The 16,075-nt window shown below is 38.6% G+C and overlaps 1 protein-coding gene across 1 annotated transcript in view; it reads right to left on the bottom strand.

Moving 5' to 3' along the window:
• The window catches only part of CUBN (cubilin), a 142,328-nt gene that overhangs the window by 103,415 nt on the left and 22,838 nt on the right, over positions 1-16,075 (bottom strand). The window contains exons 18-23 of the mRNA XM_030971133.1: positions 14,891-15,047; positions 13,938-14,116; positions 13,320-13,482; positions 12,863-13,079; positions 11,732-11,862; positions 3,530-3,716 (exon numbers count right to left, since the gene is read on the bottom strand). Coding sequence (XP_030826993.1) covers positions 3,530-3,716; positions 11,732-11,862; positions 12,863-13,079; positions 13,320-13,482; positions 13,938-14,116; positions 14,891-15,047 — 1,034 coding nt within the window. The remainder of the gene's footprint in view (positions 1-3,529; positions 3,717-11,731; positions 11,863-12,862; positions 13,080-13,319; positions 13,483-13,937; positions 14,117-14,890; positions 15,048-16,075) is intronic.

Here is a 16,075-nt window from a genome sequence, read left to right as displayed (position 1 = left end):
CTTGTGATTCTTTCAGGCCTGGGAAAGACTAATCCTGGCTCTTCAACAGAAATACTGCTACCAAATACTGAGCCTTGCTGCTTGCAGTAATAAGCCCTGCCACAACCACCTGCTTGCTGGGCACGTCACTCTCTCATCTCAGCAGCCTGAGTGTGTCATCACAATGACAAGCTTGAGAAGTGTCTCAGGTAGACTATATTCTCTATATTCTACAAGGCTACAATCATTGGAAAACCAAAGGTAATCTTCAAATTTGAAGTAGTAATTTTCTCACTCCTCACTCTTTAACCTGGTGTAAACCTAGATGAGCTGACTCATTTTAAAAAACATGTTTATTTGCCACCAAACAAATGGGACTTCATTCCTGAGTTAATTTCACTGATGAGATGCATGTTTTGAAATATTTTCTTAGTCTTCAGAATTGGTTCTAAAACCACTTATATTCATGTTTTTAAATTAAGTAATATTTCCAGTAACATTATTTTCATACTGTAATCAGGATTCACAGCTAATGTTCTGGTTTGCCTCCTGCACATGCCTCATAGGAATAAAAAAAGAGGGTGACAACCTGCTTATCAATTGCTTCCCGGCCTTGTCTTTAAGCACTTTCATACTACAATCAACCTATAGGTCAGTAGGACAATAACAAATAATTTATACCTATATCTGGTGTGATCTTCCTATGATGCTTTTTAAGTGGACAGTAATACTTTCAATTGCATATTCACAGGTTTACAGCTGTTTTTGAGAAAAATTTCTACTTAGCCTTTGCCACTCTGTTTTCTTGTCATCCTCCTAGCTTAAACTGCTTGCTGCTCTCTCATGTTGCTGGCAGTTGAAGAAATGTGCCAGAACCTCCCCTCACTTGCATCTTGGCCTCTGCAGCTATGGTCAGATGAACAACTTTCTTAGTTGGCTGAATGCAGTTTATCAGAGGACGCCTCAGGACAAGAAATGAGAGTGGCACTTCACCTAAGACTTGTGTAGCTACCCCATTTAACAGTATCAGGTTTGAAGAGGCATTCTAAAAATCCAGTCATGGCAGTAGCAATGTGCTGAGTTGCACTTAGAATGTTCTGCCCATATCTTAGAACCTGTTCAACTCTGCTGAACTCTTCACAGTGAAAACTAAGCTAGATTTATGTTATAAATAAATGTTTTCAGTTACTAAGGTGAAAAAGTGAAAAAAAATCACTTTTGGGTTAACCCAAATTAAAGCATTAATTCTTAAAATAAAGTTAGATTGAATTTAATCTCAGATTGTTTTTCTAAAAAGAAAAAAAATGAAATGCTTTACTTAGAAAATATTGAGAAAGCTTTTCAGGTTTTCATAACTTTCTCTGGTCGGTATGCACAGCTGAAAAAACTCAGCTAATTCAGATAGAATTCAAAATCTCAAAATTTCAACTTCAGCAAGCAGATTTTCGTTTGGTTTTAAAAAGAAGATACTATTTACCAAGGAATAACCCATACAGAATATCTGGTATAACGTTCAGGATGAGCTTTATCATGGTGCTCAGTGAGGTAATGGAAACTCTTAGCATGCTCAGACTGAAAAAAACACACTGCATTCCTCAGATATGGTTCACCAGAGCTGGCTCACGAGGACAGGAATGGGTGCACCAACACTGCAAATTGCAAATCCATCTGCAGACACACAGCAGAAAGGATATGTGCTTGGTGCTGCTGTACTGTGAGCAGGTAACCTTCCTGCAAATATTCCTTTCTTCTATTTGTCCCTGTTCTGCAAAATTTCCTAGAAATTACTAGGTTAGTATCCTCAGTTTAATGGTAGTGCCAGTATAGAAAAATACAGCAGATTATTTATATGCTCTTCTTGTTACCTCCTAGAGTAACTACTCTCTAAAGACTATTAACATAAAACAGAATATAGAATATAGAATAAACAATATACAATAAACAATATACAATAAACTATATACAATAGTTTGGGTTGGAAGGGGCATTAAGGGTCATCTATGCCACGCAACTCTGCAAGGAACAGGGACATCTTCAAATAGATCAGGTTGCTCAGAGCCTAATCCAGCCTGACCTTGAACATTTCCAGGGATGGGGCATTAGCTAATTCTGCGGGCAACCTGTTCCAGTGCCTTACTACCCTCATTGTAAAAAGTTTCTTCTGAATAATCCAAACTCTCTCAGCCTGTCTTCATACGAGTGCTCCAGCCCTCTGATTGTCTTCATGGTCCTCCTTTGAACTTGCTCCAAGATCTGTATCCTTATGCTGGGGGCCCCAGAGCTGGATGCAGCATTCCAGGTGGGGTTTCTCTCACCAGGGCAGAACAGAGGGGCAGAATCACCTCCCCTGGCCTGTTGCCCCTGCTGCTTTTGATGCAGCCTAGGATACAGTTGGCTTTCTGGGCTGCAAGGACACATTGCTAGGTCTTCTCTGATCTTTCATCCACCTGCACCCCCAAGTACTTCTCCCCTGGGCTGCTCTTGATCTATTCACTCCCCAGCCTGTATTGATACTGAGAGTTGCTCCAAACCAGGAGCAGAACCTTGTCCTTGGCCTTTTGAACTTCATCAGGTTCACATGGACCAACTGGTCAAGCTTATCCAGGTCCCTCTGGATGGCATCGTGTCCTTCATGTGTGTCAGATGCACCACTCAGCTTGATGTCACCTGCAAACTTGCTGAGGGTGCACTTGACCCCACTGTCTATGTCATTAATGAAGATACTAAATAACTCTGATCCCATAACAGACCCCTGAGGGATCTCTTGTCAGAGATCTCATATGCACATCAAGCCATTGACTACTATCCTCTGGATGTGACAATCCAATCAACTCCTCTTCTTCCAAACCATCCACTTATCCAATCTATCTCTCTCCAGTTTAGTGAGAAGAATGTTGTGGGGGACTGTGTCAAAAGCTTTACAGAAGTCCACAGAGATGACATCTGTAGCTGCTCATTCATCCACTGATGTAGTCATTCCATCACAGGAGGCCACTGGGTTGGTCAAGAATGCCTTTGGTGCAGTCGTGCTGGCTGTCTACAGCCACCTCCTTGTCTTCCATGTGCCTTAGCAGAGCTTCTAGGAGGATCTGTTCCATGACATTCCCAGGCACAGAGGTGAGGCAGACAGCTCAATATTTCCCAGGGTCCTCTTTTCTACCCTTTTAAAGGATAGGTACAATGGTTTCTCCTTTTCCAGTCACCTGGAACTTCACCTGACTGCCACAACTTTTCAAACATCATGGAGAACATGTCACAAAGCAGGCAATAAAACTCCTTGTTTCTGCACTAAGGAAAACAACCCAAATGCAGTGCATGAGAACACAGTCCACACACTCCACTTGCTCTCAGAACTGGAATTTATCAAGTGGGAAAGCTGACAACACAGAAGTATGAGAGCAGCAATAGGTCGCCTTTAAAGCTCTCTGCTAAGTCCTTTTCCCACAATGACAGCAAGATGTACAGCTAAAATAAAGATTCTGAACACGCTTAAGTGGGTTTGGACAACATACAAACCAATACTCAGGACAAGAGAAATAATGAGCCTTGCCTGATTTCTACATAGTCCTCTGTGCAGCGTTTGTTGCCCTCCAGGGTGAAGTCGGTGAAGCTGAGTACGATGCGCCTGTTGATCCCCACTGCGATGGTGTAGGTGCACTCCGTGCGGACTGGGTAATTGCTGGGGTAGTTGGGAGATGTCAGCACACCAGTGTCAGCCGTGTAGTTGTGCGAGCAAACTTTAAAAAGAAAAGAAACAAAGATGAATTAATGTCATATGTCTGCTAAATTAACAGGAAATTTCTATTTTCAACAGGCAGAGGAGCAAACATCCTGTGTTCCTGTGCATTATAACTCTTCCTGGACACATCTCACTGCTGAATGTCAACAGTATAAACTAAAACCAGGATCCAGCTATTTCGGGGGATTTCTTACATTTGAGTTGATTTGTTCAGTTTTTACCACAACACTGTGTCTGTAATAAATAGGCAACATAAAAGCAGTTTCACCTGCCTAGATGGCTTTGTCCTAAAGCCCAAGTAAGCAGAGAATGGAAACTGAAAGGGATGTCTTGCTGAAAATGAAAGGTAGGATTCCTGAATTTCTGAAAAGCAGTGGTGATGGAAACTAAACATGGTTTCTAGCTATGAGGAGAAGCTACATTGTTTTCAAGCATTCCCCATGGTCAAAACTATTTGAGGGGATTTTATATCTAAATTTCTTTTCCCATTTTCTGGGCTACAAGTGACAATAAGTTAGAAAGTAGTATAATCCTTAGAATTTGAGGGTACAAGAGCTTTACTTAAGGTCTTACATCTAAATGAACTTTTTTTTCTGAGCAATGTATAAGCTGGGAAGAAGAAAATAGTGTGAACTAATGCTAAGGTAGAATCTAAGCAATAATTAAAAAGAAGCTCTTTTCAAAGCACAGACATAAAGTCTAGGAATAAAAATAGTTGCTATAAAATAGTATGAAACTTTGTTTGGAAAGAAGAATTGTTGTCTATTAGTTGATCACAGTCAATGAGTAAAGTTTGTGATATGGCTGCAAAAAAGGGCAAGAGGGAATGTGAACTGTGCCAGGTGTTTTCAGACAAAACTTGAAATGCTGATGCCACTGCACAAGGCAATGGTGACACGTCACCTGGGAAAATGTGGATAACCATGGGCACTGAGGTTCTGAAAATCAAATGGGAACAAGTAAGACAGAGATTGTGGAGATAGCAGGAAATTAGTAGATTGGTAGGCAAGTGACACTAGAAGAGCTTAACTTGTTTGGCTTAGCAAGTCCAGACAAACATCAAGAAGCATGAAGAAAGGAAAAATAGAACACATTCTCAATGACAGGACAAATTCAGAAGTTAAAAAATGTCCATGAGTACTGATACAAAGAAATTAGGAGAAATTTTTATTAAGAAATAAGTTTCTAGAGTAATGATCCAATCAGCATAACAGATTCAGAAAGGAGGAAACAGTCCAAACCGTACCTTAAGTTTGGTTCTTAAGATACAGTTTGATCAGTTTAAGGAGGGGTCCACATTATGGAGCTTTTAGCTAAAAAAAAAAAAAGGACATAGGGATAAAAAAAGGGGGAGTGACACAAAATTGTGGACTGAATTTGATGAGCCTGGGAACACATTCTGGTCCTCCATTTCCCCATTTCATGTCCTGAATGTTGCCAATATAAGAAATTAAATAGTTCCTACCAAATAGGCAGGTTTAGACTAATTATAAATAGAACTGAGAGAGCAAGCAAAAATAATCATTTAAGCTGGTTGCCACAGATCTCTGAGATCTGCTTTCTAGCACAGCACAGCTGCAGGGTAGCAATGTCTATGCTTAACTCTTTAATTGCATAACAATTTACAGGAGAGACATGGAGCTACACTTCAGCCCTTTCATGTCTAAGGCAGATAATTTCCATAATTTCCATGTCTGCTCTCTAGCCATTCTAACTACTAAAACACTTTTGCTTTTAATGGTGAATTTTTAATGGTGTTTTTTTGTATTCTGGGTCACCTGGAAGGCCTCTGTTGCAAACATTTTCTGTGGGATAAATACTCCCAAAGCCAGCTCCCAGACCCCTGTTCCAAATTCATCATGGGGAGAACAGAGAAACAGGACACAGTAAAAGGTCAATAATTTTCTGCCATTGGCTTGTGCTTTGGTATTGACAAATCAAAAAGGTTTCATGCACCAGTTTAGCTAAAATTATTATTTATGAAAGTCCTTATTTAGAATTTTAGCCATTTATGTGTTCACTGCTATGTTTTAATGTATGCATATAACAAACAGCTTAGTCCTGGTCACCATAAGAGCTATGTGCTGCTTTGTAACTCCTTCTAATGGATTGTTGGCTGTGCTGCCAGCTCCCATGGTGTTTTGTCATATGTAGGGCTTATGATCAAACCCCAGATCCTCAAGTCATATGTTTTCTTGAGGATGCTGGGTTAGAAATCTGACTTAGAAATGTGACCCAAGTTTTCCTAACAGACCACTAAAGAAAAAGCAGTAAAAAATTAAAAAGAAAATGTGTGTATATTTATTAGGTTATTCATTTTTAACTAATTATTCCCTCCTGCTTTTGGAGGGATAGGAGTCTGACTTGATGATTAGAGCTCTTGCAATACTGCCATTACTCTCTCAAAGACTAAGACTATCAGCTTTCAACCTGTAGAATATTAAAACTGGTGTACTAGTAATTTTACTTACAGTAAAATTAGCACTACAGAAGCCAAAATCTTTTTATCAGCCCTTTTAATAATTTCCACTGAATTGTCCAGGTTCCCTCCCTCACCAAAGTTTTTCTTCCTGGGAGGAACCCAGACAGAAACTTACATCCCAAGTGTGCTGTTTTAAACTGGATGCTCTGTACTGCTTTATATTTCACTTAACAATCTTCTTTATGAGCTAAGGGATAATAAATACAGAAGATGGAACAGTGATTGCCTTATAAATGTTAGACTTCTGGCTACAGTGAAATGAATCCAAGTATAGATGGAATATTCTGGCTGCTATGAGGATTTAGAAAAGCATAGATGAACCCATGTTTTCTGACAGCCAGCTCTTTTCTGGTAACTGGATTAATTCATGGTGTTCTACTTTCAGCAGGAGAGCTGGAATTCCCCTTTAGCACTCACCTCACTAACAACATTTGGGGGTGTGCTTGGGCAATAACAGACCCTTCTGTGAACATTTAGCAAAGTTAGCAGGAAAAGAAAGTACTTTGACTCCTTTGCCAAAGTTCAGAAGGCAGTCTAATAGTATATGTGATTATTATATGTCTGGAAAAACCATGAATTCAGTTTAGCTGGAAGACACTTATTACAGCTCATGAAAAACAGGAGGCAATTGTTAAGGACAATCACACATCTTGCTTTGCCCAGTGTATGAGGTTTTGAAAGCTATTCAATCTGCCTTCTGATTTTAGTACTGAATATGTTAGCTTTTCTGGAAAAAATGCCATAAATGGCAGTACCCCACTGTAATAGCCAATAGCAGAGAAAAATGCCAGCTTTTGTGCTACTCATTTGTGCAATCATGCATAATGTAGAAAATTGTATCCAGGTTTTTTCCCCTAAAGAGATACCAATCAGTTGCCACAATCCTAATTACTCAAAAATCAAGCGATAGTGCAGTAAGTAACATGGGATTTTCCTTTCAATCTCACTGTACCAAAGGAAAACTGAGATCCCTAAATATTCACTTTTTATGTAGTACCATGCATGTTTAGGAAAAAAAAAAGAAGAAACTATCACAAGAAGTATATGCCTCTCCACAGGCAATGTGAAAGCACATCTGCATTTCAGGGCCTTCTGTCACTGCTGCTGGCACATGCAGGGAAGGGAGGAGTGGATTTTTACCTAGGAGGCACACAAAGGTCTTTTGTAGCATGTTAGACCCAAACTCCCTCAGAACACTGGGTATGATGGTTCAAATAGAATCTCTGTCTGCCTTCTGCTGCTTTACACCTAAACACTGTGGAGTTATACTGACATTTTTTGGCTTTTACAGGCAGACTAATGCCCTGATTAAACACTGCCAAGTTACAGCAGCCTAAAAAAGTTGTCAGAATCCAGCCAGTTGAGCCTTTTTCCTGAGACCTGGGGTGAGCTGAGCAGATGCCCAAGAAACATAAAGGACAGCAGCTTTATTTTCTGACTTAGGTCAACCTCATTCAACCATTCTCTGCACATCTCTGCACACACCTCTTTGTCAGACATTACTTTCCATTCTCATCATTGCTCATTCAGCTGAAAACCAGAGCCAGGCATCACACTGCTAACAACTACTGGGTTCAGTCAGGAAGAGGGGAAAGAAGACCTCAACTTGTACTCAGCTATCAAGGAAGAAGACACACAAATCCATACTACACTTTCAGGAACACTTTTCAGTTCAAGGATTCACAGACGTTTTTCTCTTTCCTTATCCCTCTTAAACGCTGGCTTCTCCAAACAGTCATTGTAAGTAACATATAATCCACAATTTAAAGCTATTTAAAGATATTTAAAACCATACTATATATCCTGATAAATACTATTCACAATTCAGGATGATAATGAGGAAAACTATCTTTCACCAAAGCCAGAGAAAGACCAGGAATAAAAAGTATGTCAGGAAGACAATCTGCTAAAAACCTTGTTATGGTTAACTTTTCCCAGCAGAAAGACTGAAATGGAGCATCTCTAAAGAAAGAAACAAATTTTAAAAACACCAAACAAACAGAAAACCAACCAACAAACCAACCAAACACACTGCCAAAACCCCAATTCAAAGTAAAACAGATGAATTCCCACTTATTTGTGAAAAAGTTGAGAGGGAAAAAAATAATAGCACTGACTCCACTACTAATCCTATGGGAAAATTGTGGCCTGTGTCTATCAAGACCTTGCACAAAAGTTCCAGGAAGGACTGAAGGCTTTCAAAGATTTTTCCAATATTTTTACATGGGTTATTTGTGATGTGGTCAGCCAAAACTGGCAGAAGAAACCCCTCAAATCAACCATAACACTTACATGGCTTTTGTGACATTCATCTGCTTGGTAGTTGAGACCTGGACTCTTTGAAACAAATCAAAATATTACCTTGCATTCCATGTGACCTTCCCTTTTAAATGACAGAAGGATGGCAAAGAACTAAGAGTCCAAGGTACCTCTAGTTGAAGTGGGTGATACACATTTTAAAATGAAAATCATGAGGACATCTCTGACTGAGGGATTTCCATCTGTATTGCTGCTACACGAGCTATTCACAGCTACTGGCTGGCAGACTGCTGAAACAATTGTTTGCACTTTATGGGCCATGGCCATGGCTGCATCTTGTGGCATTAATTTTTTTTTTTTTTTTGACAGAAAATATAGCTTTGCCTTTTAATTCTTTTCAGGCTACTTTTCAAGTATTCAATACATCACAGATAAGCCATGCTAACAGAAATATCATTTACCAAGATGCATGGAGAAGAAAATTAATTTAATTTTGCATTTAAAAAAAATCATTCCTACATATCCTTCTTTTTTTAACTCAAATTTATTTGGCAGGGAGAAGAGGGACAATCTTGTCCATGTTTTCAATAGCTCATTCTCCCTGAAATAACTCCAGGCAAAAGACTATTGAAATGTGTAATATGAACCAGAACATCTTTGACAAATTCTGATACTGGTTATGCTCTAGCTGGCTAAGAAAACACAACTGAAAAATATGAAGAATTCTTATTGCACAAGAAACATTATTAGAACCATATTTTCTTTAGCAGAAAAAAAACCTAAATTAGCAGCAGATGTAAAGAAAAAAATCATAATTTTAGTATATTTCTCAGACATTATTATGCTTAGTAATTTGCTACCTTAGTGTAACTGGATATACATGAGATGAAGATCAGACCTAAACATCTCACAGTGGGAAAACTAAACTTTATATGATTGCAGGGAAGTGAGGAGTTGCTTCTCACAGCAAAATCCACATACTCATACTTGTTTGCCTTCTCTCAGGCCACAGAAATTTCAAAACACTTCATTCTTAATAAAAATGAATTTTAACTCTCTGGTACTTATGAAAACTTTATGGTACTGCTATCCTTGTACTGGACCAAAAGAAACAAATCTTTGCAAAAAAACCAAATCATAGTTTCAGCCTCTCTGTAAGTTTATTACTCTCAGTTTCAGCAGCTGTCTCCCACTTTGCCATACTTATACCAGTAGTGGTTGAAAAAAAAGCATTTATTCTAGCAATTGTTCCAAGAGTGAGAATAAATTGAGAGTTGGTGCAGATTAGCTGAAGAGCAGCAAAGATATTTGTGTTCATTATGGGAAAAGAAAATCCTTGGTGTTATACAGAATTTGGATTAAGATATTACATAGCACTCATTTCACATAAACATATTACATAGTTGTTAAAAGCATTGAAGAGACAGCAGATGTGCATTTTTAAGGCATTGTTTGAAAAGATTCCAGGGACAGCATTGATGCAGTTGGAACTCCAAATGACACACATTGCAGTGCTTTGGATGAAAGGTGAGAAAAGCCAATCACATGGTGGTGGTAAAGGAGGGGAATAGGAGAGAGGAGGCAGAACTGTGCAACTGGACAGCATTGAAATTACAGAAACAGATATGTTTACAACAGAGACAGAAATACAGATTGATATTGAGTAAAGAATATTATCTTGATAGACTCTGAGAAAAGTTGCGATAAAAATACTTAGGAAGGAATCAATCCACCCATGAAATAGTAATCTGAGGTGAGGTAAAAAGAAAAAATACCAGATTAAAAAGCAACAATGATATTTATAGAAGGTTTAGTTTGCAGTTGCAAACAAAAGCTTAAAAATTTTTATAAGGATGAGAATTTCCCAATTTCTCACTAGTAAGAATTCAGATTTCAAACTACAGAGTTTTCCTGGAAAGATTTTTAAAAGTACAACTTGTTTTATTGCCTATTACTTTCTAAGAAATAGAAATGTCCTCCTTGCAATAGTTCTCATTAAATCTTAATTGTTTGTACTAGCTTTTGGTTTCAATGCCAGATAACTCAAACACAAATGAAGGCAGCTGAGAAAATGGTTTCTTTGGATTTGTAAGTTATCTTGTAGTGAATAAAACCACAGTAGCAAAATCTGTACTAGTCTCACCTAAACACATGTTGAGAGACAAAATAGCCAATTTTCCCAAGATGTCACCAAGAAAGCTGCTAGGAATTGGAAAATTTGCTGCTTTTAAACAGGTTGAATAAATTCAGGAATTAGGAAAAATAAAGAAACTAAGAGCAAACAACGAACACTAGTTTATGGCTGCATAGATGAGTACTGTGAATTTCTGGTGTTCATCTAACAAATCCCTTGTAGTCTGCACTCACACACAGAAACCACACATAAACTGGTTAGTGATGGATAACAAACATCCCAGCTGAAAACATGTTCTTATTTTTACTTTTCTTCTCCTTGTGCCACTCTGCCTTTTCTGTGGTTTAGTTTTGCCAGGCAGACCCTGTCCCTACCTTCCATAGCACTGAGTGCCATGTGCACTCATTTCTTGAACACATCCAGGGGTGGTGACTCCACCACCTCTCTGGCCAGTCCTTTCCAATGTTTAACCACCCTTTCCGTGAAAAAATTCCTCCTGATGTCCAAAAGAGAAGAGAACAGAGAGAATTCTTCCTTTACCTCACTGATCTAAGTCTTGGCCCTTTAGAAAATACTTAAAGAATGGATTTAATGCATGACAGGAGCCTTGAACTCTGGTGGAGACAGAAATGTTGCACTCCGTTGTAATGAAAAAATCTCTTTGAGCTTTCAGGTTATTTTGCTGCTTTATCAAATTTCATCCAAATTGACCTTTCTCTACCCACCATCAATATTGAACCTTAGAGAGACTAAATTTAATTTTTTATGGCACCCAAGAGTCTCCCATTGAAGTGAGTTGTCCATGATCACTAAGTTTCCTAGCTCACACATACTCAGTTCAGAATGGACAAAGAAAATTCAGAAAATACTTTTCCTAAATAATTCATGCAGTTCTGCCATGTCAGGTCTTACTGACTTTTTAAAGAAAGCAACAATGCTGCTTGCAGAAATTGCTTTCCGCTTTCCTAGGGAGTAAAAAAAAAGGTTCTGAATAAAGCAGAATTAATAAGGAGGAGTAGAAGAGGCACCAGGAAGTCTTCTGGCAACACAGAAAATAATGCTTCTGTTTCTTGTAGTGGTTATTTATAGTGACAGCTGAAAACATTTAATTTGCATAATGAACAGACTGACATATTACCTTTGGATGCATCCAGGGAGGTATAATTAGCTGAGAAACCTTCAGATGCAATGCTGTGATCTGTCACGAAGGACAACGTCATCATATTGCCACCACTAGTGAGAGATGGTGGAATTGATCTTCCACAGTATCTGCAGCAAAAAGATACCCCAAATGGAATGGCAGTACTTTGTAAAGCATCTGCATCACTGGAAGAGATTTCAGCTTTCCTGTGAAGTTTGAATAGTTACACACGCACAGTTCTCTCCTTTGGATGATACAGATCCCAGGCACATACCCTGTATCATGGGACTTAATAGCACGCTACATGTACAAAGGTACAAACCTGAAGTGTGGCAAAATCAGAGAAGAAACTCTGACTTACATACAATTGTCAAATTCTTATTGAATTTATACTGTGCTGTACCTACAAAATACTCTGTTCTTTTGTAGGAGTCAGTGTGGCTGGCCAAACACTAAGATTACAAAATGTTCTTCATTATGAGAGTCATTTGCTCCTTATTTTCCAAATACTGCCATGTCAGCCAACTGTTTTACAGTCTATAGCTGCAACTGGATACTGTTCCCAAGTAATTCAAATGTTCTTGAATTCTGGGGCAACAAGAAAACCTTGTGTATACACCAATTGGAGAAGTGAAATAAAAGAAAACATTCTTCCCTAAGACAAAATCATGTATCAGAAGAAAATGAAAACTAAATCACATAAAATGCAGGTTGTGGTCTAGTTTTTTGCAGATATTCAAATGTACAGCCTTTTAAGTAATCTTTCTTTCACTTCTGCAAGTCTTTAAAATCCTGTCTTTTCTGGACAAGGATATATGAATGCTTTTCAATTTATTTTCCATTAATCAAAATGTTAATGGAGCGGGACGAAGCTAACTATTGAAACCTGTCTTTAAAAGAGCTATCCTTTAGACACAACTTAGTTTCTCCCAATATATTATTTATTAAATATGCTTCTCATTCCATGGTCAAATGGCAATCCTAGCAGAGAAATTGCTGCTGTTGTTTCTGTGATGAAAAGAAAATAATCTACACACAAAATTTAAGGAAGCAAATTGAATGTCAAGACCTACAGAGCAGTGCTCCCTCCACAGTGACACAGATCTGTAGGCTAATGGACATATTTACCTTCCCAATTTTTGCACAGTGCTGTTGTCATATATTTCAAGATAATCCTTTCTGCAGCTATAATCAAATGCCAAGTTAAATGAAGTGAATGTCAGGCGGATAAAGTAGCCAGGTTGAATGTTGATAGTCCAGGTACAGTTAATCCCATGTGGGTATACATCTGGATAACCAGGACTTGTAATGATTCCTGAAGATCCAGTGAGAGTCTCTCCACATACTGCAGAGATTTAAAACATCAGGTTAAATGATATGTTTTTAAAAAAAACAGACACTCATAAAATTGGTTATTTTTCTTTCTGAAATTTCATAGTATTTCTTTCTTGATGCATACTACATGTTAACTGATTCAGAATTTATATCCCACCACACAAAACTTAATTGACAGTTGTTTTCAATTTGTGGGAAAATTTGGAAAGTCCCAACAGTCTACACAGAGAACAGCAAAAACAGTCCTTACCTGTATCTAATGGCCAGTACTGAGCTCTGAAGCCAAGGTTGGTAAGTGAGGAAGCTCTGAATTTGACATAGAGATTGTTCCGTGTGGATTGCACTCTAGAGGGTACAGCTGTACCACAGTATCTCTCCAAAACAGGAGAGTCTGCATTGTTGCCATCTCTGACCTGAAGGACAGTGTATTCAAAATAGAATTTTTTATTACATTCAAGTATTAAGCATAAAGTAATTCATAAGAACTATATAAAAGAGATCCTTAGGAAGTCAACCCTACCCTTTCTTCATGTGGTTTCTACTACAGGCACATAAAATATAACCTCATGCCTATCAGAGGAGCAGAGAAAAGATGAGATCTTACACCTTCAGCAGTAAATGGCACAAAAACCTTCCAAACCAGGCCTGTCTGTTTAAAGAAACCTGATACTTGTCTTTATTAAAACAGTCATAACATCTTGGGAGAGCCAAGAAAAGCTTTGGGATCCCATTATGAACCTGGAAAAGCTTTTGTGACTGCTGGAAGGAGTGCTCTCCTGTCAAGAACTTCCACTTTGCTGGAGATGAGGGTCAGAAGGAACTTGCAGGTACATATCTACATTGATAGTGCATGTGTGTGTCTCCTTACCTCGATGTAGTCCGAATCACAACTGGCTGTGTCTCGAATGTCAAAGTCAGTGAAGTTAAGAATCACTGCTTTGGTGGCTGGCTGGGAGATGATCCACTCACAGGTCTTTGGGTGAGGGGACATCCTGGGGTAATAAGGTGAATGGATTGTGCCTGCTCCAGACAAGGAACCTCCACAGGCTGCCAAGAGACACCAAGAATCAGTACTTGTGATGAATGATTTCAAGGAATGTATCATAATGATGATGTATGATATGTATCAAGTAACATTATGAAATTAGAAGAAAACCAACTCTGAATTATCTTATTACAGCAGCTACTACAGATCATCACTCATCAAAGTGAGCATTTTTAAAAGAAAAAAATGCTATAGGCATAGCATAAACATGCTTATACAGAAGACCAAATTGTGTCCATGAAAATGAATGGATTTGACTAATTTGTTTCACAGACACAGATAGGCTTGCTGGTGGTTAAGTACTTAAAGACAGGCAAAATGATTAAAGAATTTAGGCAGAATTGAAGCTATAACATCTTTGGTATTTCAACATCAAGTGATAAATCATTAGTACCATATCGCAGAATCATTAATATCGTATCACAGAATATTCTGTGTTGGAAGGGACCCACAACGATTATTGAGTCCAACTCTTAAATGAATGGCCCATATGAGGATCAAACCCACAACCTTGCTGTTTAGCACCATGCTCTAACCATCTGAGGTAATCTCAAAGTCAGAAGCAACAAAAGGTCTGTTTTGAAGCATGCTAGGAGTGCCTACAGCAAACCTAGTGCAGACATCTTTTTAAATAAATAAATAAATTGATTCTGTTCTGTTATTTTCTTTCTTTTGAAGTTTGTGTTTAACCTATTATATGAATACTATATCATGGAAATGACTGAAAGTGTCCAAATTACAGGAAGTTCACTGTGTAAATGACCAGTTCCACTTACCAACTTGATAAATAGCCCTGAAGCTAGATCTCTGCACAGAAGCATCAGACTTGAATTTGATCCAGAGAGCATTGCTGGTAGAAGTGATTGCAGACATGAGTGTATTATGACAGATTTTTCTAATGAGAGGAGACATCTCACTGTCACCATCTCGAACCTAGTCATCAAAAAGAGGAAAGTGTTACATCACAAAAGCACTGGGATCTGATATCCAGATAAGACTGTAATCTCCCAGGAGCTGCTGCATAACAAAAGGAGTAGCTGTTTTATGTATTTATGAGAGGGGCACAGAGCCATCACTGTAACTGGCACAAGCACAGGACTTATAAGAGCTCAAAGAAACAATCACATGATGAGCACAGAAGACACAAACACATGCTGCTGTCACAGGACATTAGGATTAAGTGATCTTCTCTATGAACCACGTGTTTAGCAGTATTTGAGCCTGTTTCCAAAAGTGACACCTTTAGGATGAAAGAGACAGGTAGGGTGCTCACCAGTGATAACTGAAATTTTTGCCAGCATTAAAATCTGCTGGGGAAAGAAAATGGTATTTTTTATTTTCTTGCTCTGGCCATGAAGTTTCCAGTGATTTTTGTATGGCACTTCTCCAGAACAAGCACCTGCATCCATACATTGATGCAGGCAGACAGCTCACTAACAGGAGATGCAACTCCAAGTCCCTAAAGCAGTAAAGAGGCACACTGACATCTTTCACTCTTTTAGCTGAAGGGTTCAGTGCATGATAATGGCAATGAGGCTACATCAGGGAATCCAGCTTTTACCTTTTGCACTGCCTTTCTACCGACCTCAATCAATTTGCTAATCAAAGGAGAAATGTATCTTATATATTTTCCCTAAAGTTGATTATAAATCCTGATTATCAAGGGGAGTTGATGGGAAAGACTTATTTGTACCTCAAGACTTCAGACCCTGAATCCATATTCCGTGAGTAAGAATAGCTACATCCAGGGATCCAGGCAGAGCCCTGGTATATCTCTGAGGTGCCCATCTCATTTCAGGTGGGCAACAAAAACCTGAGGTCCAAAAGATGGGTCCTTTGCTCCCTGCCCAAGCAAAAAAGTGCAAATTTTGTCCCAAAGATTTTCCCAGAAACAAAATGCCTTTTTTCTGCTGTAAAAGTGCTGGTAGCTCATGTAGATGGAACTGCTTTTAAATGCATCT

Source organism: Camarhynchus parvulus, chromosome 2, assembly GCF_901933205.1.
Source record: "Camarhynchus parvulus chromosome 2, STF_HiC, whole genome shotgun sequence".
In the NCBI taxonomy this organism is placed as follows: Eukaryota; Metazoa; Chordata; class Aves; order Passeriformes; family Thraupidae; genus Camarhynchus; species Camarhynchus parvulus.
This window is presented reverse-complemented; position numbering and strand designations above follow the sequence as displayed.